The sequence below is a fragment of the Plectropomus leopardus genome, chromosome 1 (genome assembly GCF_026936395.1).
Source record: "Plectropomus leopardus strain MGB_pleo_1.0 chromosome 1, ASM2693639v1, whole genome shotgun sequence".
In the NCBI taxonomy this organism is placed as follows: Eukaryota; Metazoa; Chordata; class Actinopteri; order Perciformes; family Serranidae; genus Plectropomus; species Plectropomus leopardus.
The window spans coordinates 36963634-36990336 of NC_142176.1; the positions used below are offsets into that span (position 1 = coordinate 36963634).

General features: G+C 39.2%; 1 protein-coding gene across 1 annotated transcript in view; it reads right to left on the reverse strand.

Annotated features, from left to right (window-relative positions):
- The window catches only part of itfg1 (integrin alpha FG-GAP repeat containing 1), a 192678-nt gene that overhangs the window by 59120 nt on the left and 106855 nt on the right, over window positions 1–26703 (reverse strand). The window contains exons 11-12 of the mRNA XM_042484273.2: window positions 6136–6286; window positions 4893–5001 (exon numbers count right to left, since the gene is read on the reverse strand). Coding sequence (XP_042340207.2) covers window positions 4893–5001; window positions 6136–6286 — 260 coding nt within the window. The remainder of the gene's footprint in view (window positions 1–4892; window positions 5002–6135; window positions 6287–26703) is intronic.

Genomic DNA, 26703 nt, shown 5'->3' on the forward strand with positions numbered 1-26703 from the left:
TTTTTTCCTGCATTGACATATGAAATAATATGTGACATTTTTGGCAATTTTTCCCAAATATAGTCGTTTCAGCTTCTTAGTTTGTATCACAATGCATGCTGCTGTTGAGCCCACTGTGCCTGGAGAGAATAGAGACTACAACGAGCCTCCATGTATTCCACGTGAACAAGATGGGCTGTATTTGGACTATAGATCATATTGTCAAAGGACAAAGGATATAATCTGAACTGTTCTGATCGATATTGTAACTCTGATTTAAATCATTATCTGCCCATTTAGGTGTGGATGTTTCGAGTCGCCTTTCTGTCAGCCCTGCCAAATTTTGTGCTAAATCTAGGCTCTTATGTCTATTTTGCAAGTCATAGTGGTGCTTTGGATGGTTGGCTTTAAACTGTGATGCCTGCGACTCACTCATTGGTATGAGGATATCAAATAGTCTGTAAAATCTACTTCTGCTGACCTACAGCTTACTCACTGCTAGAAAGACATATCAGGAAACGTAATATCCTGTGATTCACTGAAACTTGGCTAAATTTTGGACAGAGCCATTCAACACAGAGGCTGCTTTGCCATATGATGATACTACATAGATGAGGGCTGTGGGGAGATAAGGAGAAGAGGTGTGTGCTTTACAGTGAATAAGGACTGGTGTATCAGTAGTAATGTGAGCTGTTGTCCTGTTCCTGCTGTAGATCACTGCTACACTCCATTCAGAAGCGGCAGCATTACTGTGCTGCTCTTGCCCTGGAGCAGCGACCATACAGCAGTCTTGTTGAGGTGTGTGGAGAGTTAAATCATCCCATAACCAGAAACCATGAATTACCAGAACCATCTAGAAACATGGACAACTATAAAGCAGCAATACAACAATCATAAGAAGATGCAAAGAAGGACTTGATTATAGTGAACAAATGAAATGATGGGATCACATTTCACTGGAGTTGTATCTTGTATAATTTCATGTGGCAAATAAATGATTGATTGATTGCTCAACTGACTGACTGACTGACTGACTGACTGACTGACTGACTGATTGGTGGTATGCAGAGCCCTAACCTTTTTTAAACTGAATGAGTCTCCACTGAGCTGATTTTGGAACCCATCTGCCATTTATGGAGATCCAGTGTAGCCAGTGGATATACAGGGCAGACTTCCTATCTGCTGTGCTGCTTATTGTTTACAATTTGATTTGCAAGTTGAGAAAGGTCCAGACAACATTTAAGGTAATCTCTATAAACAGACAACTGCATATGAATGCAGATAAATTAGAAAAAAGCTTCATCTTCAGATGAAAGCCAATGGCTTCCGAAACTGGATTCTGGCCAGTGCGTTCTGTCCCTTTTGCTCTCGGACTGTTCACCTGCAGGAACGCCAACTCAAATATGTGATTGGTGAATGATATTTGGATATTAATAAAAATCTGAATGCCTACATTATCGAAATCTTGTCCCGTCGCCTACAGATTTTGCATTAATATGCAGATATCTCTTTACAGAGATAACTCCTGAGCATAATCACAAAACTATCTTCATCCTACAGTAGATGAAAAATATTTATTGCTAGCAGCTACATAGATGATAATAATGACAAAGTGCTTACTCACATTCTACAACTTAACTAAAAGTTTTGATATCTATACTTGGGATCTAGGCTGCCCTCTTCCAGTTAAAAAAAAACAAAGCAAAACCTTTCAGTACAAGTTTGGACAAATGATAGTGTGTAAAACAGTAAATGACCAAAACAAATAGTAATGTGATCCAGACTTCTACTGAGCATCTGGAAACCATGGGGGTCCTACACAAGGACCCTGCATTGACCTTAAGCCAGGACCACAGGACATTATAGGCGTGATTTAGCTCATTTTCCTCCACACTAGATAAAGGGTCTCTCTCCAGTCTCATCATTAAAAGCACTGTCGCATCATCAATCAATCTTTGGCACAGCAAACACAATCCTTGACTTACTAAATGCTGCTAAAATCCACATGAAATATATGCTGATTGCCCAGGCTGTGCCAATTTCCTTTGCCATTTCAACTTAAAAGTTGCTGAATACCACATATGACTTATCTGTACCGTCAGATTCTTCTCATTTTGTTTCATGTTATGACTCAATTCAGTTTAATTCACATTATTGTTACACTGAAGTCCTGTGAGTATTTCCTACTGAGATAAATGTTGTATTGGTTGGCTGTATAAAAGTGTGATGACTGCATTTTATAAAAATAAACTATAAAATAAAAGTTCCTAAAAAGTTCCTGATAAGTTTTTAATAACTTGGGACCATCAATACTATTAATGTATCTCAGTCAGTACGCATTAGATCGGTCAAATCTGTGTGTAAATGTACGTAGCTCTTGGCAGAGAATATTGATTACATACTGTACGTATGCTAAATGTGTATACTAGTGTTTACAAGGACATGGTGATGATTTATGTGTGTGAGTTGTAGCCCCTCCCTTCAACATAAGACAAAACAACAACTGTTCGCCAACTGCTCTGTAACAGAGAGGGATGAACAATGCTCTCTTTCCTACTAATGAGCAGAGCAGAGTGACAGATTAAACTGTGCACAGGCCCACCCTAGAGTGGAACTATTTTTGCTTTCCTCAAATGTCACTAGGTACTAACGCTGTACCAACATTTTGACTTCAAAAGACAGTGTCTTGATTTTTACTCAAACAATGTTACAATAGAAGAAATAAAATCTATTAACTGAAAGGAAAAAAGCAGAGAGCCAAAAATATAAAAACTATTTCTGAGCATTGCATGCAGATATTGAAGCTACAGTTGCTTCTAGTCAGACATCATTTATGAATACCGGGTTTAAAGTGTGACTGATATACAGCGTGCTGCACAAACGGTGTGTGATATTCCTTCTGAATTAACATTTAGTCATCTTCGTAGCGCAGATGGAATAAAGCTTATTTTTCTGGCATTTTGACACCTTCATCAGGCAGTCAAAAGTGGAAAGTGACGGGTTACACAAGGAGAGAGGGAGGAGGCTGACATGCAATAAAGATGCCAATCTGGCTTTGGATCCAGGATTTCATGACTTCAAGTTGTGTGCACCACAGGCATATTTGTTTAGTAGTAAAACAGGAAAGCATAAACTTAATTAAAAATTTTACATTTGACTTTTATCTTTATCATTTAGTTTTATTTTAATTCATAGTTCTGTACTGAGACAATCTGGTGTGCAAATATATGCTACACACAGGTTGAGAATGATTGTATCACTTTATAACAATGACCCAGAACACCAGAAACCATAAAAAACATCTAGTGAGAAATCAGTCCAACTTAAAACAGACACAAAGTTCATAGTATCTGCTTTTTAAACAGGGGTAGGTGTCATAGGGCAAAAATCCCATAACAGTATTGTATATTGTAATTCAAGTGGTCTTAGAGAATACTAGACTTCTGCATCTCTCCTCTTGGCTCTGTTTTGGTTAGAAAATCTAGACCGTGACGGGAGGCTTCGGCCAATCACAGGTAATTTCAGAGAGATTACTGTAGGCTGTATATAAAGATTTGATGCACGTCCATTCAGTAAAAGCATGATTGAATGTTGGAGAATCCTGCACAGAAAGTTGCTACTTCAGCAGGGGCAACAGCTGCCTACACGACAAAGCAACCCAACAAAGGAAGATAGACTTATCAAAGAATCTAAAAGAGAGTTTGACAATACACAAATAAAACATGTTGGTATTGGCAAAGCCTTTCGGAGAAAAGCATTCATAGTTTAGCCTTATGTTAACTGCTGCCATGTCTGTGGCTTCAAATTCATGTGTACGTAGCTAACATTAGACAGAGCCGTGAATCACAGTGTGTCCAGAAGCACCAAGACTGACCCCGAGTCAGTGGCCACAGCAACCCAAATCCAGCCAGCGCAAACCCCAGCTCTGGGGGACCGAAGAGTCCCGACTTCCTGCTGGATTAGTGAACTTTCTGTTGCTGCCAATACACAGGTTAGACCAAACTGCTGTGACCCCCAGCGCTGGGAGGTTTGCACGAGCCAAAGCTACTAAAACCACCAACTGGAGGTCCATCTCCTGAACTGCTGCAACAGGACACAGGGGGAGGGAGTGAGGCGGAGGGACCATGGAGTGACTAACTAGCTAATTCTTGTCTCATTTGTGGTCTGATAAACCGAAAGAGAGTGTGGGTGGGGCCAGGAGGGGCTGAGCGATTGTGCTACACATAACCCTACTCTGAAATTAGACAAAATAAATAGCTGCAAAGGAAGATCCTGGGTGAAGTGCACACATATGTCTGTGGTTGTCTGGTGGGAGGGTATTGAAGAGCTGCAGGAAGAGGGTGTATTTTCAAATTCTGCATTTTTTCTCTCCAGATTTCTGTCTCCAGATTTCTGTCTACCCGAGCTTTGATGGAAACTTCTAGTACAATATATGGGTATTTTATTGTCACATGATAAATTTTGAGTTCTGCTTCCACTCTTGTGTCATCAATGGTGCATTATCAACTGCAGCAACTAGAGTGGGAGCTATGTGCCCTTCAGTGCTGTATTTACAGTAGATCTTTGTTGCTTTTTCCCACCAATTGAGTAGCCTGAGGCTAAAAATCTTAATAACATGACAGATAATAGTTATGACCATCTGGTTTTCAAGCTTGGCAAAAGACCTGCTCATGTTCAATGATTCTAATTGGTCCAGGAGGGGTGGTTATGGTATGAGTACAAAATAATGCACTAGACCATGAAATATTAAAATTTCAGTTGTATTTCTCGATGTGATGTTTTGGAAAAAAAAACAAAGATGGAAAGAGGCAAAATGGTGCCTTTGTCTTTCTTCATGTGCCACACTCAATAAACTGGCATGTAGACAGTAGAGAGGAATACGGCTCCTACTACTTGGCAAATCAGTCACTTACCCATCACTTTAACGAAGTAGGCATCAGCTTCAAAATTGTTCTTCAAAGCGTGGATGATCAAGTCATTTTTGCCCTCTGCCTGGCTTAGAACCAGCATGTCTAATATACCCTGCAAATGAAGACAGGCATATAGATAAGGGACAATGGGAGCATGGTGTGTGTGTCTTCTGATGTACATTTTTATCCCTCTAACATACTGGGTAACTGATCCAGCATTATCTTATCTTTATTCTTCCCCCTTTCTTCTCCTCACTACATCTCTCTTTCCCATTTATAAATTCTCTCATAAGTGAGTGAGAGAGCGAGAGACAAAGAGAGAGAGAGAGGGAAAGAGCAGAATTTAACAGACAGGCTGCATTAGTGGTAATAATTAATTCTGATAAGACAGGCACAAAGAGCAGATTGCTGTACAGCCTTTGTACTAAGTGCAGTAGCACATTCTGGGTGTGAGTAGGAGTGTGTGTATTGTTTCTCTGAAACAAGTGTGTGTGAGAGTGTGTGTGTATTTTTTGGAGTCCTGCACCTCTGCAGGGGTGCATTACTTTTTAAAATGAACACACCGTTGTCACCATGGATAGAAATCCAGGCTGACATAAATGAAAAAGAGAGCCAGTGTCAGTGTAAAAACAGCATGTATAAGATGTGTAAAAAAACCCAAGATAAATAATAACGCTTTGTCTTGTAAATACAAAGCTGGCAAAGATGGACTAAATTATGCTAGCACACAAGCTTCTGTACGCACTTTAAACAGCATCACTGATTAGAAACAAGCACTAAACTGAACACGACATTGTTCTGTCCTCAGTCCAATTCTGGAATATTACTGCTGAGCATGAAAGGAAAAGCATAAACTTAAATCATTTTATTGACGTCAGTGCAGAAAAAAGCTTTACGCATAATCCTATTTTCTGCATTAGAGAAATCAAATATTCTTCAGTGCTCTGTGAGATTTATTCGTTTTCTTCTTCATTTGCGATCAAATTGTTTAATAGTGTAGAGATTCTCAACAAGGGGATGTCATTTTAGTGCCATATCTGACTATCTGATACCAGGATCATTGTAAATTTCAGTGCATTACTTAGACAAGAGAGGATGGATGAAAGTGGTGGACATTTTGCAAAGAGACAGACGTAGTTAAAGGTGTGGGGAAATGGAGGAAAAAAGAATAAGAGAAAGGATAGTGCTGTGTGCTTTATGTATAAAGACACTAGATCTGAACATTAACTCTGCACAAACTACTTACGTCCTCATAGATGTCAAAAAATGTTGCCATGACGGCATTTTGGATGGCTCCCAAATCTGATTGGTCCCAGTGGATGTGAAACATCCTTCCAATGCTATGGCAACTGGGGACATTACAGGGCACGTTCTCCAACAGGAAGGCCTGCTGACCGCTGGGAGGCAGAGAGAGAGAGAAAGAGAGAAAATGCGTGTTATTATTGGATCTTTGATGATGACAATGAAGCATTTTGATTAGACAGACGAGGAAAACTGTTTGTGTCACCTGCTGATAAGTCTGACAGTTTATTTGCTGAATCACACCAGCTGACTCTTAAAATCACCAAGACAACGCACACCAATCTGATGATATTTATAATCTGATTATTCACTCACTGGTGACTCATCATTGGCCATTTCTAATGCTGACCACGGCGACCTCTGCAAACTGCCCCCACCAGCCTCAGCTTCCTATGAGCTGGACACAAGAGTCTAAGGAGGACATTTCTCCAGTAAGTGTGAAGCAGGGGTTTGGTTTTATATCACAATGATGTGTCTAAGTTTATGCATTTATTCAAACCCTTATTTAAAGCGACAGTTCTCACTTCAGTCAGAAATACATATTTTTCCTTTTACCTGTGGTGTTGTTTAGCAGTCTAGATTGTTTTAGTGTGAGTTGCAGAGTGTTGGAGATATCAGCTCTAGAGATGTCTGCCTTCTTTTGAATGTAATGGAACTACATAGACAGCACTTGACTTGTGGTTCTCAAATCACCAAAAAAATACATTTGAAAAACTCAACAGCAATGCCTCTTCCCAGAAATCATGACCTGGCTACTCAAGATAATCCCCACATCTCGTTGTGAGGAGTTTCACGTAGGAACTATTATCTTTATACCAAACTACATCCACCACCCACCGTGTCACCAAGTAGAACCGTGCATCGAGTGCAAGCTGAGGGCAATCCAGTTATGTTGGAGAGAATCTATGGCTGATATCGCCGACACTCAGTAAATCACAGTCAAACAATCAAGATAGATAAACAGCACTTAAGTCAAGAGGACTAACGTGTATTATTGATGCTGGGGTGAACCATCCAATTAGGACTCAGGGAATCAATTGAAGGAAACCCTCGTTATTAATAATGCTGAACTCACTAAGACATCAAACAATCAAAAGCAAACCAAGACAGAAATACAACCATACAAAACAACAAAGAATATCAGTTGAAAATGTTATGCATCTATAAGCAATATATGAGTCTCTAGTGTTAGGATGTTTTGCAAGAGGTTATGAATCTGCTGCACTAACACTAAAAGCAGTCTTTCCAAAATAAATCCTTACGTGAAGTACATGATGAAAAAGCCAGTCACTGGAGCGAGTTTAAAGTGGACCGGGGTTCCTGCAATGTGGATTCAATGTATGATGGTAATTCTCTGATCAGATCACTCAAAATATCCAAATACCAGGAATCCCGGCGTCTCTCAGTCACAGAAGGCCAACCGACTTTCTCATAGGTGATACAGTGGTGAGTATTGTAGCCATCACCGCTAAAAAACCTGTGGTTAACACAATCTAAGGGACTAAGTGTAGAGAAAGCAGCATGTCTGTTAATTACATCCCCATAATCCAAAATTGCCAAGTTGATTCAACAATTCTCTTGCTACAGATCAAGGGATAACTGTTTTTTTGGTTTTCCTGAGCAAAGGAACAATCTTCTTTATTACCTTTAACCCATTTTAAGATTAATAGGAGCATCCTGCAGAGCATTAAAGAAAGCTGCAGCTCCCCCATAACAGGTTGTATAGACTCAGCAATACAACAAACAATAGTGTCATCAGCATAAACATGGGCATGACAAACATAAGCTTGGGGTCTGATGCCAAACATAATAGTGCTGTATGTGTTACAATAAATAGTCCACAGTCCTGTTTGATGTAAATGTCTTCCACTGAACTGTAAATGGTGACCTTGTGAAATTTACTTGGGCTTTTATTACCAAATGACATAAGTAATATTTCACAGCTTTGAAACACTCACTGTCTGTAACGCCTACTTACTTCGCCTTTAATGTACTCTTATCATTGGGAGGCAACACTTTTTGTGATGCTACATTACATAATAGATGTCAGGGAATTTTACCCTCTTAAATGTACAGCTGTCAAAGTATTACTCAAGAAGCTAAACCTTGACCCACTACAGCTGGTAATTATGAGCAATCTCCAATCTATGATTCCTCAGCACAGTCATTGAGCAGACTATCCATGAGCTGCTGATTTACTGCCAAACTGTCAGTCACATAAATTACATTTGTCAATCAGGGTTTGTGCAAAAGGCAGTACTGAAACAGCCATTCTCAACATACATTCATCAATTATTTAATAGTATATAGTGACTATGGGGATTGCTTTCTTGCTTTGAAAGTGTTATGTGCACAAGTTCACCTTCTTCAATATAAAAGGTTTTAAAGTGATATTTCAGGATTTTTCAAGTGGGGTTGTATGAGATTCATATGTAGAGTCAATGTATTACATGCAGAAGCTGGCGGTTGGTGCGCTCGCAGTTCATAGAAAAAGAAGGGGCGCGCAGCCAACAGCTCAGCATTATCCTGTTGTATAGAGGGGTTGATGTTTTAGCCACTTAAAAGAACGGCCACCTAAAAAATACAATATCAGTCTAAGTAGATGCTTTATTGAGAGTGCTTTCAAAGTGAAGTTTCATTTCAGTCGGATCGCGTAACATCAGCAATGCTAACAGCACTTTCTGACCCAAACAGCTGACCGACGGAGGATGAGAATGGTAGTGCCAAAGGAAAAGGCTATGTGACTGCGAGGTAAATCAGTAAAAATACTCTAAATACAGCATCCGCTTAGGCTGATATTGATTTTTTTAGGTAAGCTTTTTAAAGTTGCTAAAATACATTTTGATGTCAACCCCTGTTGGGTGTGTGCCCTGTCTGTTTCTACAAGCTGGAAACGCCCCGACCTCCCGCTACTGTATGCAATACATTGACTATACGTAAGTATCTCATACAGCCCCACTTCAAAAATCCTTTACCATCACTTTACGGTGGATTTTCTCTTTTCAGAATAAGAGCATCAGTGTTTAAGAGAATGTGATCTGCCTCAGGCTGGAGCCCCAAGCACCAGTGATAGTACAACCTCCACAAACACAGCTCCTTTGCTGTGCTGTATATATGTTTACCCCCAGTTAAGGAAATAATACCTTGTTATTACACATACAGCACCACTCCTACAAGGCATTCACACATTTGTAGCAAGACACAAATGTGCCTACGAACAAGTTCAAATGATTTTTATATTTTATCATCTTCTGCTTGGTTGGATATAGGGCAGACCTTGCTGAGACCACACCCTGTATTTGGCCTGTTTCTGCAGATGTGGACAAGTGGCATGGTGATTTACTCGAACTGAAATAAACCCAGCCACTCACTCTATCTAATTTTTTCTCCACGTCTCTGTGTGCACTTTGTGCTCTCAGTATTTGTCACCATCTCCCTTTGATTCTGTGGAGATTGAATCCCCCTCTTTCTCTATCTATGTGTCTCTCTGTATTTGGAGATGGCTCTCTGTACCTGTTCTTAGATCTCTGTGGGAGTGGCAACAGAAAAAAAAAAGCTCTGGTCTAAAAATAGACCAATCGTGAAAGCCTCCCTCTCTCAGGATGTTAGATGACTCCCTACCCCTTCGCTCTATCCCAATGCAAGTGTCTTGGGAGTGGAGGTGAAGGCAGACTACAAGCTAAGAGCCTGATGGGAGATCTGTCGTCTAGGATGCTTTTAAAAACTTGAAAGATTTTGAGGCGGTGTTGGAAAACATAAAATCTGCCATACTTGCAGCAAAATATTCCACTGTCACATTGTCAAAAAAGGATGGGCATCAGGCATAAAAATAGAAACACTGCAATGTATAGACTGTTTAATGACAAATGCTGATTGATTACTATCATTTATATGATGCCTTGTTGACTGTGCACAGGAAAATGCACATATGTGAGTAATTCATATTGAAGTGATGATATGCAGCATGATAGAGACGGATAAATGTGTTTTCTTGTCTGTACAATGTCCCTACACTGTGACAGCACAAGCTTATCATTATTGTTATTGCTTTCACAAAAGGAGATTGAGAAAGCATGAAAACAGCAAAGCGCGATGTAGGTGCCAATAATGACGTTTCTTTCTCTCTCTCTCTCTCTCAAACACACACAACAGACACATGCATGGGCTGGCATCAACCTCACAATCCAAGTGGTCAGATTGGTACTTGAAATGTGCTCTGTATGCCTCTCCAGCACTCTTAGCCTGGTGTAAAAAAGGGTGTAAAAACAGCTGAAGTACTGCAGTGAAGGAGCAGCAGAGTGCCAGTTAACTAGCTTTGTTGCTATTGTATTATCATAGTTTTTTTCATAAAGTATCTAATGGCTGCTTTGATTTCTGTTTTTCAAATAGTATACGCAAGCTGTGGTAATCAGCAGCAGGCATAGTTCGTCAGTTCAGCTGAATCCTGGCGGTGCTGGATGGTTTGATGTAAGACCTTGTAGTTCTCTGAATCAACCCCTGGGTTTTCATTTACAATACTTTTTATTCAAATTATGATGCATGGCAGTAGGAAAGCTTCAAGAAGAAGGCAAAATACAATGAAACTTGAATTATGGAATGGACTTAGAATAGTATTAATTTCAATAACCACTCTATAAACGGCAATGGAAATTCAAATAATGAAATAAGCACAACATTACTAGACTGACAAAAATGGATATGAAACATAACATACCTCATGCCTATCCCACACAAGTACAAGTATATGCCATGGTATCTTGCCTGTTTATAACAGTATTGTCAATTTAATTTAGATCATACAGCACCACAAATGGCCATAAAAAGACCAACATGAAACAAGAATCAAGCCTGAAATGATTTTTCGTTTGCTAGGGGAAGCTGATTTATCATCTGCACTCAACTGAAGGAAACAAATTCACCTTTTAATTTTGTTGCAACATTTCAAATAGTCCCTTAAATTTTGTCTGACACTTAGCTGGAATCAGCAGCTGGCACTGAAATATAAGGAGTAAGTGCAATATTCTGGTTAATGTACAGGAATTACAAATGCTCACTTAGTGGTATATGGTCTGGATCCAGCTGCCAATATGACAAGCATCTGTATTTAAAACACTGCAAAGTACAGGAAAGAGCAAGAATTTAATTAATTCCTAAAGCTGGCACATAATGCCTCGAGCACACGGATTAAAATAGCATCCGTTCAGATGACAATGTTCTCCACAGACATGCTGGCGTTTCAGGATGTCTGCATCTCTGTGTGTGCTGGAGGAGGGGAGGCTGGATTAATTGACTTTGGCTGTGATTATACATATACTAGCTGGAGGTTTGGTTTAAGGTCATTCTGTGTAATCCATCAATACAGCATATGCACTAGACCCTTCCTCCCGTCTCATTAGGCCTAGTATTACCAGCACAGAACCCACAGAAAATGACCAGTTGTCACTAAGGACCTGCCACTGCAGCACCTATTGGTCAAGACGCACTCCTAATGGTGAGCACTGATTGGCTCATCGGCAGATAATCAGGTCTCCGGCTGCAGGAAATTGTCGCAATTTTTCAGGGACAGCAAATTTGTGTGTGTGTGTGGGTGTGTGCAGATAGAAATGTGGACCTTTCAAAGTTTCAGGCTGAACTTTAGGAGGCATTTGATTGTTATTCACCAATATGTGTGTGTCCTTTCTGAGATTTTTGTACTTCAAAAGAACCTCTCCCCAGCACTGCAGGGGTGATGGTGGTGGCAATGAACTCAAGGTCACTCACACACACACACACACACACACACACACACACACACACACACACACACACACACACACACACACACACACACACACACACACACACACACCCCTAAAGAGAAAGCAAAAAACCCCTTCCCTCTTACATCCATAAATTCTCTCTAAAACCATCAACTATCACTCTGATGATGATCATTGGCAATGGCCAACATTTTTGGGTTTCTGGTGTAGCCAGTGGATATTGGGGGAAAGAAATCCACTTTTATGTGCCAATCATTTCTGCTAATTTTTAGAAACAAATATCTGTATATGAACGCAGACACATTTTAAAAATGCTAATAAAAAGCCATATTGTTTTCATACCAATAACCCATGGATTCCCAGACTGTGTTTTGGTCAAGTGATCTGCCTCTCCACACAGACTGTTTATCTGCTGCTTAAATGTATTTGGTCAAAACTTCCAAAACCAAAATGCTTACAATATAAAAATCTTGTCCTTTTGTTGCCTACAGATTCTAAATACAGAGTCTACATAAATATTAAGATATTTGTTTTTAGAAATTAGTTTTGTAAGGTGCCCAGTAGCTCAGTTGGTAGACAAGACGTTAATAGTAATAAAAGTCCTCGCTGCAGTGGCCGCAGGTTCGATTTCAGCCTTGGCCCTTTGCTGCATGTCATCCCCTCTCTCTCCCCCTTTCCCATTTCTACTGTCCTTTCCTTTAAAGGCTAAAAGCCCACAAAAATAATCCTAAAAAGAAAATAGATTTGGCTGCAAACCTACTCATATTTTTTGAGTGCATTTACACAAACACACGCACGCACGCACACACACACAAACACACACACACACACACACACACACACACAAACAAATCCATATCAACAAAATGTCAAAATATCATTAATAGATGTCCCAAGCCAATCCTAAAGCTCAGTAATGGGGTGGATCCTGATGTATTCTGATGGATCATATAAACCAAAATAAACCTGACAAAATGCGGATCTCTTGCACACTACAGCATTTTGTCCACTCAGCCTGCTAGTGTTGTTAAGCTGCTCTTCTTTAAACAGCTGGACACAAACAGCATCTTAGTTGAATGTATGAGTGAAAATTAGTGTTTTTTAATTGTGAAAAATATTGTGGCTCCACTGGTGCAAATGACCAAAAACAAAATACACAGATTGGTTAAACTAGGAAGCTAAATAATCTGTTATTGAATCTTTTATCTCTAACTCTCTTTCTCTTATTAGCAAAGCAGAAAACCATCCAGGTAGCGGCTACTTATTATTAGCTAACCAGCAGATCATATCAGCTGTTGCTAATTTGGGCCAATTTTTATGAGTAGCTTGATGATAGGTCAATATAGAACTAGGCTGATTTTTGGGGTTTGTGTATTGTCTGCAAGCTGGTCTCACATTAAGCCAAAGATCATTTATGAGGGATGGAATTCTACTCCAAACACCACTATACAACCACATGTTTTAGTATTTCTGACAAGACCAAAAAAGTGAGGTTTCTTCTCTCCAGCTGATTGTCCCACTCCAATTTCAGAAATTGCATTCACCCAGTTAAACTCTTATTCATATCATATCAATCATTTATGATTATGTTAATAATACCTGGTATCAGCAGATACCCATTATCAAAGTATTAAATAACTTGCGAAAACAAAACTCCCCCAGATTTAAATATAAAAGTTAAGGTGATTATGCGGGCTAAATTTCTAACTGAGCAGTCTTCCAATCAAAATGTCTCATTAAACTTCATGCTGGACCATTCCACCTAATGTTTAACTGGGGAATTACCTTGCTGGCTAATAAAGTTTAACCTCTTCCCTTTGAGAAAAGTTAAATGCAATGCACAAAATGTTTTCATCTTGTTTGGCGTCAAGTTCTCCTGCAATTAAACAACAGTGAGTAAAGTAGATTATTTTGTAATTGTAAAAATGTCAGCTTGAAAAAAAAAACTTGGGTAAATAAAATGATGAAAAACAATAAAATGTGACGTGAAAAGAAAGAGAAATGTGCACTTTAAGCCTGTGTTTCTGCAGCAATGTCAGCATGTGTGTGTGGGTTTGAGGGTGTGTGCCTGGGGGCTTCGATTATTGTATGAACCCAGTGTCAGCACTGATGTGTGAATTTGTGTGTGTGTGCCTGTGGGGAGTCTTCCACTGTTCCTGGCTCTACTGGCCTCCGCTCTAATTGGCCTCCAGAGGGGCAGTTGGCTGGCGGGAGGCCAACCACTGATCACAACTATGACCATCCTCACCCTGCACCTCAGACACTCAGAGAGGCCACTGTTTCCTGCCCACTTTTACTGTTTCCCCATCTCTCCATCCACTCATTCCACCATCTTTCTACTCATCTCCCTCAAACTGAGAGGCTACGCTAACCTGGCCGCCTACTTCTTGATCTCTGTCTTTTCCTTTTCTTTCTCATTTCCTCTTAACTCACATCTGCTATCCACCTCCATCCACCCATCAGTTTAGTTTCAGTTTATTGACAACAAAGTTAAAATGCAAGTACAATCATAAGACATATTGGAGATATGTGAAATCGAGCACCCAGATAAGCTATCTGAATCTTGAGGATAGGTGCCTGGACACTAAGCAGATACAGTATATGTTTACTAACATCATGTCTATATTTTAAAATGGGTATTTATTATACAGTAATATTTAGGAGCTATGAGACTAACCAAAGGCCTTGAGTACTAACTACATAAACCCTAACAACTGTATGGTCCTTAGACATTTATTCTATTAGTCCATTAACACTGGTTAAATAAATACAATAAAGACATATGGCAAGTGGAAATAAAAGTGTAACTTCAATGGATTTCAGAGTAGAGTTACTAGCTTACAAGTCCCCGGCGATTTGGGGTATTCAAGATTTAACTAATCTTACTGGTGTAACTGCGGCCTTAAGGTCCTTTTTGAAACAGACACAGATAATGAAAGTTTCATAGTGCTACTAATCTCAGTCCAATCCTTTGGACCTCTGCAAACCACACTAAAGTTTGTACAGAACAGTCACACTAAAATAACTTGGCATATGGCATATGGCATAAGCATGTTGTAACTTTTTAACGTTACCATAAACATTAGCTTGGTTGCTTCTTCTTCTACGACTATTAGATAACTTCTTCTAATTAAAGGGGGCTAGCAAATGGCATTTTAGGAACATTGTCGCTTCCCTCTATGGGGGTTTGGGGATGGGGGGGCTATTAAGGAAAATTATGTCAAGATTGTTTTCATTAGTTTTATCACCCAGGACATCACAATGTCATTAATACACAGTACAAAAAAGAGTGGCCCAAAAATGGATCCCTGTGGATCCCCATATTTAATGGTTTTACTTTGAGATTGCTAACTTTGAGATTGAGACCCAGTGCTCAGATGGTTTAACATGTGAACCATCTGAGCGCTGGGTCTGCTTAGAAGAATTTAAAAGTCAATAGTGTCAAATGCTTTGGATAAATCAAGAAAAAATACAATGCCGCAGTCACTGTTATCAATAGTGTCATTGATTTTTTTTTTCTCAATGAAATCAAGTATCATCATTGAATGGTGCTCTTTTTCTAAAATTATATTGTGATAGGACAAGACATTTTGATTCATCCCTAATTACTTAGTTTACGACACACAATTCTCTCCAATACATTGGTGAGAGTCGATGTAAATACAACTCTACCAATCTGTCATTTAAGGTATAATACCACAAAGTAGAGAAAGATTGACAGAGTAAACACGAGGCTCCACAATTTCATTCACAATAGCTTTTTTTGCTACAGATTTCATCTTTGCCATCTGTATGGGAGCTTCTCATATTCATAACGATTTTAAGACTTAATTTCTGTCAGTTGGCGTCAAAAAGAATGAAGTCAAATAATTGCCTTGAAGATATTGTCTGCCTTTGTTCCACATTTTTGCCCTTTTTACCCACCAATCACAATACCAAGGACTCTATTAAAATGCCTTCAAGCTGTGTGTTATTTTTACAGAGGCTGATGTGGGTGCATTTTATGAAGCTCTTTCCAGTTTTGATGATGGAGCAACACAGCGGCAGACTCATCTCTTCTTTCCTTGACAAAATGACCTATCGTCCCACTTCTAACTCTCTCCTCTCTCCTGCCACACCACTTCACAAACCCCCCTTGTCTCTCGATCAAATGTTTTTCAGGTTGGCTGGCTTTAGTCATCTTCTGTTTTATTTGATTTGGTCATTTTTTTCACCTATTAATATGACTTTTTCACCAGGAGAAATAAAACTGAACACATGACACTTTTTGTCTTTCATTAACTGTTTCCTCATATTCATATGATTTGAAACTATATATTTGAAACAATTCTTTAATGGTTTTAGAGGAAAAGAATTTCACTATGAAGTTTCACAGTTTAACACCTGTTGCACAGGCTTTGTGTAAGGACACCCTGCCTCATGGCAATCAGATATGATAACTTGTTTTTTGGGTCTTATATAATGCTCTAGTCAACATGACAATTATTGTTCTAGTCAGTAATGCCTGTTAAAATCACTGTATTTTGCTTGATGATGCTTTTATAATTTTTACTCTCTCAGTCCCATTTATCATCTACAGGAGTTTTCATCCTCTGAAGTGCTATTGTCCTTCATCTTTGTGGTAAAGTACAACACGTGTACACATATTTTCTGTGGTCGTGCAGAGTTAACAGCAAGTTTTGGAGAACAAAAACTTCACTTTTACCTTTGTTGGCTTTCGTTAGCTGTAATAAAATTTTAAAGCAAAAAACATGGTCAGAAAATGGCTTTTTGGAATTCCAAACAATAAGGGAAAAAGCACTAGGAACATAACATGTTGAGGTATGTAGAGACAAAATACAGTCAGCCTCTGCTTGATCTACTGTGTCTTAGATTGTGCAACCTTTGTACATTTCTTTGTGCAGAAAGGTCTGCTAAACGTATTAACTGAAATTGCTTTTAGCCAAGGTGAAAGTCTGTTTATTACATCCTTTGTTCCAAACATTGCTCTAATGTGACCCCTAAATACAAAGCAATTTCAGCTTGTGACCACTTGTCACACTGTGACTTTTGAGCAATTCAAGTGAAAAGTGACTTATACACTCACAGACAGTTTAGCCATTTTACAAATAAAGGTCAGTCATAATGAGCACTTCTCAGATTGTTATATACTGGAGGTGCATTTGAGAGTTTAAGAAAATAAATGATTGTATCGTCTGGGCTATTTTCTAGAATTTTATCTAATTTTTCTCACTTTGTTTTTGAAGCAGGCATTAAGAACAGAAAACCTGAGTTTTACACTGGAGAAATAGTGTGAGACATGTAGGATCAATTGGTTAAGAGGTTTGACGCGGTATATGGATAGCAAAGTCAGGATAACTAAACCTCTGCTTCTTTTATTCACCTTTTTAATATATGTCTCTTGCAAGTCTTCCAAATGAAAATATATTGAATACTAAGTCACTTTCTTTTAACAGTTCATTTAGGGCATTTAAATAACATTATTAGTTAGTGTTGATGTAGATGTTTTCAGGACATAGACATATTCTGTAAATACACACACAAACACACTCTCCCTGCGAAATCCCCCGCTGGAATGACTCAGATTTAACAAGTCACCGAGCTATTGACAGATTGACAGTGAGAGAGAGACAGACTGACAGAGAAAGGGATGTGAACGAAAGGTGACTGAAGGGAGGGAGTGGGCAGGTCCACATTGATAAAGTGACAGCGAGACAGCGATTCGTTGTCAAGGCTCTGAGACACTATGGTTTCTCATTCTGCTGGCCACTGTGGTGATGAACACAGGTAGTGACTAACGGCAACACGCAATCAAAGTCAAAGAACATTCTTTGGTAGTGTCACTGCTCTACACAAGCTGCCTGCCACCACTCACTCTTTTATCCTCCCTGTCTTTCCCTGGCTGTTTCCTCGCCTCTAACTCTGTTGTGTTCTAAAGTCAGCTTTTTTTTGAGTCCGTCCTTATTTGTCTTTTGGTTCACAATATCACAAAACAACAACCTACAAATGAGCTTGTTTCTTCATGAAGTAAAACAAGATTTTCATTGGAAAAGAAAAAAAAAGTAACGCAAGAAAATTCAAGTCTCACATTTCCTTCCCTCACAGAGTTGCTACAGGATGCAAATCCACATGTACTGCGATTCATATTAAGGCTAGATTAGTGTTATTAGCTTGCCAATAAACTCAGCTGGAAAGCAATAAAAATCTTGCATTACTGAATACTTGAGAGGCTGAGATTGTGGGTGGAAGAGTGAGACGGATCAATGCTAAAGCCTGGGTGTGAATTTGGGCACTGGGCTTGAAGTCCCCATCTGTCACTGCGGTACTGCAACCCCTGTGGCCTAAACACTGGCTTTGTTAATGTTTTCACAGGAATAACATCCCAAAATGACTGACTGAGCCTCTGATACAGTAACAGACAGCATGTTAACACTGCAATCAACTATGAGAATAAAAAATAAAAAAGACGTGTTTTTTGTTATGTCAGATTATGATGGATAATCCATCTTTTCGCAGGATGGCTTCACTTTTGTGGAAAAAGAGAAGACAGTGATACCAGACAGACGTGACACATTAAGGACTGAGAAAGTGACTCACCACTTTGCTCCACACTGAAACTATATGATGAATTTTCATGGAAGTTTGTACATGTGTTTACATGGACCCTAAAATTACACTAGTAATAAGAATAATAGCCAAATTAGAATATATACACCATGGTAATTTACCAAAGAAATACAAAGCACAAATATTAATTCATATTCTTATCCTTTTGGAAATGAAAATCTCAAGTTTTTTTTACAAGTCATAACTTGGTTTTCCTGGTAACTCCAGAGGGTTTACCTACTACTCTGAATAATCATTACTGCCCCCATAAGGTTCTTATGCAATGGAAACACTATTCGCTGCTCAAGTAGCCTTTTTGGATTCCACGATGCTGGCATGCTGTCTCTAATCACAACACTGGAGTGGAATGATGCTGCAGTCATTTGGTTTTTGGTATAAAAATGCAAAGGAGGCACAAAGAAGTGACTTCATAGCAGCCCTATAGAGCAATATCTGTGTAAAAGGGCTCTTGGATCACATTATTTAGTGTCCATGTAAACAGTTCAGTTAGAAACTCTAATCGTAACCATTTCACATTAAGAAATATTGTCAATGCAACTGCAACTACTGATACAGACATCATTGTGCTCAAATAATGAATTGTAATAACTTTTGTGATCCCTTAACTTTTCTTTAAGTGCCACCCTCAACATTATGATTTCGAAAATGCCCTGTTTATGACCAAATATCTGCAAAAGTAATGACATTCCCACCAACCTCAGACTACTATGTGTTCAGTGCTACCCAGCAGTACTCAGCTTGACTAACAGGGTAAGAAGGTAAACATTCTTCCTGCTAAAAATCTGCCTTTAGCATTGTCATTGTGAGGATTCTGACATTAGCATTTAGCACAAAGCACTGCTCTGTCTCAGTGCAGCCTTGAAGAGCAGCAAGTGTGACTAGTTGTACTTCAGTCCTCACAGATCACCTATTAATCAAACAGTTGTACTATGTTTTCAAAGGTGCTGCTTTGTGCTTTTTTTAATAATCACTGCTCAGACCAACTAGCTGGTTAAATCCATTCCAAAAAAATGAAAAAAAAAGGCTTAATTCCAAGACCTATCAGACACTGGGTGCTATTGAAAACATTATATAACCTGAATATAGGTTGAATTACTTCTGTGTCATATCAACCCATGAAAGAGAATAGAAACCAGAGATGTATTATATGCCCACACTGAAGATTAGAACTTCAAAGAAGAAGATGTGCTTGCTGTTCAATGAAGCGCACACACACACGCCTCTGCAGATTTTGCTGCAATAGCACTGCTGCCTTCCACACTAGAATGTGGCATAATGACATTCTTTAAAACTAATCATCAAATGGCAAACACCCCTCTTTCATTATGCTATTACTGAATAGCTCCCTCGAAAGCTGCTTAATTTTCTTTGTTTAGGAAGTCATCTGAGGCCAAACCAGCCTCCCACCAACAAAGCTGCACTTTAGGAAGAAAAATATTGTGCGGGACTATCGAGGCAAATGCCTCGTGCTACTCAAGTTTCCACCCTGGTATTAGCGACAAAACCGAGAGACAAACACAGCTAACCTGCTTCCAACATACAGGGAAGGATGGATTTTAAATGGCATTGCCTAGCAACAGCCTGCTAAGCTCTTGGCAGCTGCTCGGTCGGGTTGCATACTGATAGACGGAGACACACACGCAGACACACACACACACACACACACACACACACACACACACACACTCATACACTGTGAGCAACACTAAAACTTAATGTGATGGAACTCATCCAGGCATCAAAAAGGTGAAGAGCAGCGAGCTTTACATAACCGAGAACATTAATAGTTGCTCTGCTACACGTGAGTGGGCACAGACTGACGTGTTGTCTTGACTTAAACTTCAACTCTGGGTTTATTACATCTTATCTGAATTCAGTACAGATATAGACGTAACACTCCTGCCAAGTTTGCTGCTATAATTTCTGACTACCATATCTGCAGTCCATTACAGAGATATCAATAAGGAATTATTATGTACTTAATTTTCCCTTCATTCATGCTTAGTGATGCAAATCACCACTTATAAAACAGCACAAACATTTATTTACATCTAAGAACAAGTGTCTTACAAGTTTTTATGACTATTTTTCTTTTTTATTTGAGGTTGTTGACCCCAATAAGTAGAAGTCACAGAAGTTTTATTAACAGGTGCTCATCCAGGAATACAAGGCAGAGGCACGCCCAGAGGTAGTGCAATGCAAACTGTGCCATGAATGACTGAGAACTACTACTATTGCTGAGAACTGTGTGCTTATCATCATTTCCTAGCCTCCAATGATTTTGACCTTAGCCATACATAGCATGGTCTCTGCAACACTTTATGTGGAATTCCTTCTGCAGCAATGTGCAAAGTGTGTGCAACCACTGATGCTCACAAACATCTGCTCTGGTCCATTTAGGACTGACCACTGCACTTTTGTAATGTAGTCTGTGCTGTGGAAAAATCCACAACAATCAGACCCCAAAGCTCAGTGAAGCGTCAACCCAAAAACAGTTGTTTATAAAAGGTGAATGTTTTAGCAGAGACCAAATCTGTTCCAAAGCTAATCAACATTCATGAGTCGGGGTAACTATATACAGTATTTGCAGTTGAAAGATGGTGTCCTGAAGGCAGAATGAACTGATCAAAAGAGTAGTGAGTTTGTTTTTTGCTAAATGATCTAGCTAATCACATTTCATCATTTTCAGAAACATACTCAGCAGCTGGCCACGAGCGAACAGAATTTGGGTTCTGTCAATTAAAATGCAACCCAATCGCTATGGTTAATGTGCGGTAAGGTAAAAGCACAAAAAACACATGGTAATGGTCAGAAAAAGATCATTAGTTGGCTTAAAATACTTGGTTCTGCAGGAATAGCAGCAATGTTTCATATAAAAATAACTGGAATTTTATAACTGCTGGAAACACAGCTTGGCTCTCTAAAACACAACTGATTTTGTTGTTGTTGGTCTCAAACAGTGGACTGCAGCTTGGCAGGTGTCTTGTCTAGGTAATATGCCATCCACCATCCCCTCCACTTCCCAGTGACAATGTCTTCTTATTTACTCTGTCAGTTTAGAAACATTGATATGATATGTATGAAACATGCAAATGCAGCATATTCTTGGTTTGCAGACATATAGTATGCCAACATTTTCTTCTGGTGAGAGGGCTGTAAAATGTTTTCCACAGTGTTTTAAGGATATTGTGTTAAAAGCTCTGAAACCAGACCTGTGATGACAGTCTGTGAAGGTAAAGCTTGTGTAGAATGCTGAGCTGCTAACAGCATAATTGGAGGTAATCTGTGAAATATCATTAAGTCTGCTTTTACACTGTCAGATGTGATTCACCACTGCTTTGTCATTATTACCGTAAATGGGCAACTTTTTTCCCCCCATGAAAAGCAATATAAATCACAACCACATTATTGGTAAGAAACATTTCAATTAGATATTTTGCCCACAAATGTTCAGCTGAAGTAAATCTGCAGGCAATAGTGAATCCAACACCATAGACATGCCTCACTCAGCAAAACCTGTGTATTGTGGTGAAGGGCCTCATACTGTAGAAAACATACCGTAGAGAATTGACAGAAGCAAAACAGCAATGCTGTGTTTATACTAAGAGTGACATAGCATCAGGCTACGAGTCATTTTTAGTGGAAGCAGGTGACACAGAGCTGAAAACTGATGCCCAACACTTGTAGCGGACTGGCATTATCCATTACATTATCCTAGCAACTCCAGGATAATATAGCTTATCATGTTATTGCGTTGTCAATCATACGGTAAAAACATAAAGCTGAGACAAACAGGCAGAACTTTTCTGACCAAACCATTTTTCAAAAATTTGTTTATTGCATGGTATGAGATGAGGGCAGAGATGTTTGCTGTGCAACAACCTCAAGCAGAGGTTAACTACATTATTCTGTTACTGTCAGACACTCACTGACCTACAGCCTGAAGAGCTCTGCACAAAAATGTGTGCAATGTTTGTGCGTGAATGTGCCACATCTCCTGAAGGTGTTCCCTGTCTTGCTGTTGATTCACGCTCCTTTCCAAAGACACTTCCGGCATGTGGAGGTGCATCTTGACGGACAATAACAGTTCTAGTCTCTGGTATGTGTAATCACCAGTAATAAATAGTAAGGACATTGCGGTGTGCTGTCATGTTGTGGTGTGAACAGAAATCACTTAAGTTCAGCCATTTCCATCTGTGACCTCATTTTGTAATCCAGAAATAGCTCCCTCTCAACACTTACTGCCACATGCATGGCTACATGTTACATGTACACTCTTGCATACACACACATGCGCGTGCAGAGTGGCCCAGTGGAGGGTGGAGTGTGACATTTAGACCATTTCTCCTGCGATAGGGGGCTCTTATGAAGCCGAGGTGGACCATTTCGACATCAAACACTCACAGCCAGCAGGACTCTCTGTCTCCTGAGGGCAGGGGGATGAATGGAGAGTGTGTGTGTGCCTTCCTGTGAATGTGAAGCCTACCTGAGCAAAGAGAGTGGCTGGGTTGCCGGCTGATCTGACAGACAACCGTAGTGCCTGTAAAAATAGTCTGGTAGTCTACCCACATCTGCGTAGAGCTATTTGATACAAGGAAACAGCATTTTTGTCACTGTCATTACAGCAGAGGGCTCTAAAAAGCTGCAGGAGCCTTGTTCTCCATCTACATCATTATGTTACTAACTAAATTTAATAAGGATGGGAAACAGGAAGTTCTGTGAGAGCACATTCACTCTATGCTGCCTTCTTTGAGGAGGAAAGGAACTGCCAAGACCACATTTTGTGCTGATATGGAAATCAAGCCGCTTGATGTGTGCTTTGTTTACCTAATGATTGGTTGCGGTAGCTGCATGCAGTTCTTTCTCAGCGCTACATTTCTGGAAGACTTTACACAAACCTTAATATTTAGCTAAGGTCCTTCCATTCTGACTATGATGAGCAGAAACTGTTAAAATGACTACTAATACTACTGAGAAAACTAAATCATTTCATTGTTACTATTAAATAAACAGGCTGCTTATCATTGTTGTGATTGGCAGGCTCACAGATGCAGTGCATGTCCCTCATATGTTTTAATTTATTTATTCTTAACTGACAAAAAAACCCAAACAAAACAAACAAATGTTTGCTAAACTCTGCACCAAAATCTGATTATGAATAAATTTAAAGTGCAATAGGATATGCATTTGTAGAATTATCCTTTATTTTTATCTACAATGCCTAGTTTTAATTCTTGTTATTGATGCTGAGTGGTTTGGAGAGGCAGCAAGCCAAATTACAACATTTGGATCTTAATATTGACTTACTAGTCTAATGTGCATCTAAATGCACAAATCAAATTACTGAGTTGGTGTTTTCAGAATTAAAACTGCTTGTTCTGGGCTACAATGATGGAAGACTTTGAAAAAAAAACTGAACTGTGCATAATATGTTAGACACTGGTTAAAGTCTGCCCTTTACCAAACCAAATGCTTTTAGAAAATTAAAAAAAAACCAAAAACATGGGTTTGGCAAGACTGTGTCCCTATGTTGGTAGAACACAAAATTAGGATGGCTATGACTCTGTAAACAGAAGACTGAGAAGACTGGCAGAAGATCAGGCGTGCTGACAGGAAATGTCCTATCACACATTTGTATAAGTCTGCAACCTCTGTTGTGTTTTTTTGAGAGGAATTCTTCACTCCTCATATGATCATTTGTATAGCAATTACTCAATATGTGTTACAGTGAACTGGCAAAAAAAAAATTAAGTTTTTCTCACATACCTCCACAGTGAACCAATAATCCAATATTTCTTGAATGAATTGAAATCACAGATAATAAACTGGGATTAATATATTTCTTCAATGGATCATCTGATTTGAGGTTAAGGTAAAAAAATTTTTTAAAGGTTTTTGATCAAATCAAATGTTACTAAGGTATTTTACTTACAAGGCAGTCTATTTCACTAACAAGTCTCCATACTTTAAGACCTTAGTTTTTCTTATTGTTGAATTATTTACACTCCTAGTTTGTGTGCTAAGAGCGCTGTCATTATCTCTTCCCAGTTTACAAAGCATGCACACAGTTTCAGCAATAAAGAAAAGACAACATTTAGCTTTACAAAGAGGATAATCTTACATTTTTTCTTGAAACCAAAGCCGCACTGCAATAAACAACAGCAGATTTGGAGGACTTCATGTTTACGGCGAATTCTTCATTAACCTGGTTGAAATCACATAATTTTCCCTTTCATTTCCATGTAAGCCAGAAAGAAAAAAACCAAAGCAAATATGGGAGGAAGAACACAACAAAGCCCTACTATATATATGTGGGGATTTTGAAGTAAATTATTGTTCTTCACAGTCTAGACTGAGATTAAATAAGTAGCCACCAATGCAGCAGTACGACTGATTCCTAAAAACAAACCAGCAGTCCGGAACTTTAGAGTTGAGGTTTTCATGCACTTAGGAGCTCTCCTCCATGTTTCCCTCTCTTCATGCAGCTTCCTCCTCAGACATCACAGTATTTCTCACACACACTTGCCAATGCATGTTCTCCTCATCTCTCTGACACACACATATACTATACAATCCTCTCATGTTCAATCCCTTAGAGCCCTAAAACCTTAACAAGGGAGATTTAATTAATTTTCAAAGTAAATTGGTGAGCTAAGAAGAAGCCATTATCTTTATGCTGAATGGCAGCAGTTGTGTGTTCCCATGAAAAGAGAATATTTGGTGGCATTTAGGCAAACAGTACGGCTTTGATGTATAAATGAGGGAGAGAAAAGGAAGACTGATTTCTCTCTTGTGTGTTTCTATAGCTTACATTTAGAGAGCATTTCTTGGTTACAAGATGGTTTTGCCTAATTGTAGTATACGTAAATCCTACAGAGACTTGATAATCACATGAGTCAAGGTGTTTAAAAACAAGGAATCCATCTTAAAAAATCTTTGACAAAGAGCTCTTGCTGAGGCACTGTATTTTTTTGGGCCCGTTGTGTAACTTTGTTTGGTGTTGTTTCTAATTCTCATGAATAGGTTATATAACAGAGGAATCATTTCCTGTTCAGCAATGCAGCAATCTAAACATATTATCATAAGAGGTTCTGTCACAACTAAACAGCAAAAGCTTCCTCCAAGAGTCAAGAGCCCCTTTTACCCTACCTGTTCACGATGGGAAAAATGGCCCATTATCCCTCCTCGCTGTTCTATATAAAAGGTAAAAAGGGGGGACACAGCGATGCTGTCTAAAAACACACACTGGTGCTGAAATCTGTGAAAATGTGAAAGAGGCGTAAAGAAGGGACTCTGTGTAAAAAGGGCTATGAGTTTGCGTGGATTATGCACGGAGCAATCATAGGAAACAGAAACTAATTTCTCATCAAACAGTAGCGCCTTACACTCAAACCAGAAGCTCTATTTCCTTTTTGCACTTGCCTTCTCCAACAACAATCAAAATCTGTCCTGTGTGTCTGTGCGTGCACAATAGTTAGCATCTAGCTCTAAAAGCCTAAAGGTGGTTTAGAAGCCTGATCAGTGTTTTTTCCTCTGACATCAGCTGGTCAGAGCTAAAAGAGCAGAGCGAGGCAATGCTGCTAACTGCTGCCCACGACACACTCTTCACTTTAAAACCAACACCAAACAAAAACACTCAACACATCTCATTATCCGATGAGAATTTAACAATTTCACAAATGCAGCAGCATGACACAGTGGGAGAACTGACTGACGGAAACAACGCGTATGAATGCCCTTTGAATATTTTCAACAGCAAACAAAAGATGTTGAGGATCGCTGTGGACTACACCACCTCCACACACTGTGTGGAGGTGGTGAGGTGCACACATTTCACATAAAATTTGATTTTCTGTTAAACATCATTGTAACTGCACTGCTAAGTTTTTTAATTTCACTTAATATCCTTTAATTTATTAAGACACTGAGACAGTAACGTTAACAACTTTGATATATTATGATTGTATTTGTGGAGGTTGGGAAAAATATATTCAAAATCTGTAAATGTGAGGCAGAGTGTCCTTAACTCACCTTACTCAGCTCAGGTCTCTCTTAGTGTTAATCAATGCCAGAGGTGAAGCAGCTTCCTAAAGCCAGCCGGAGGCACACATCAGGAGATTCTGCCT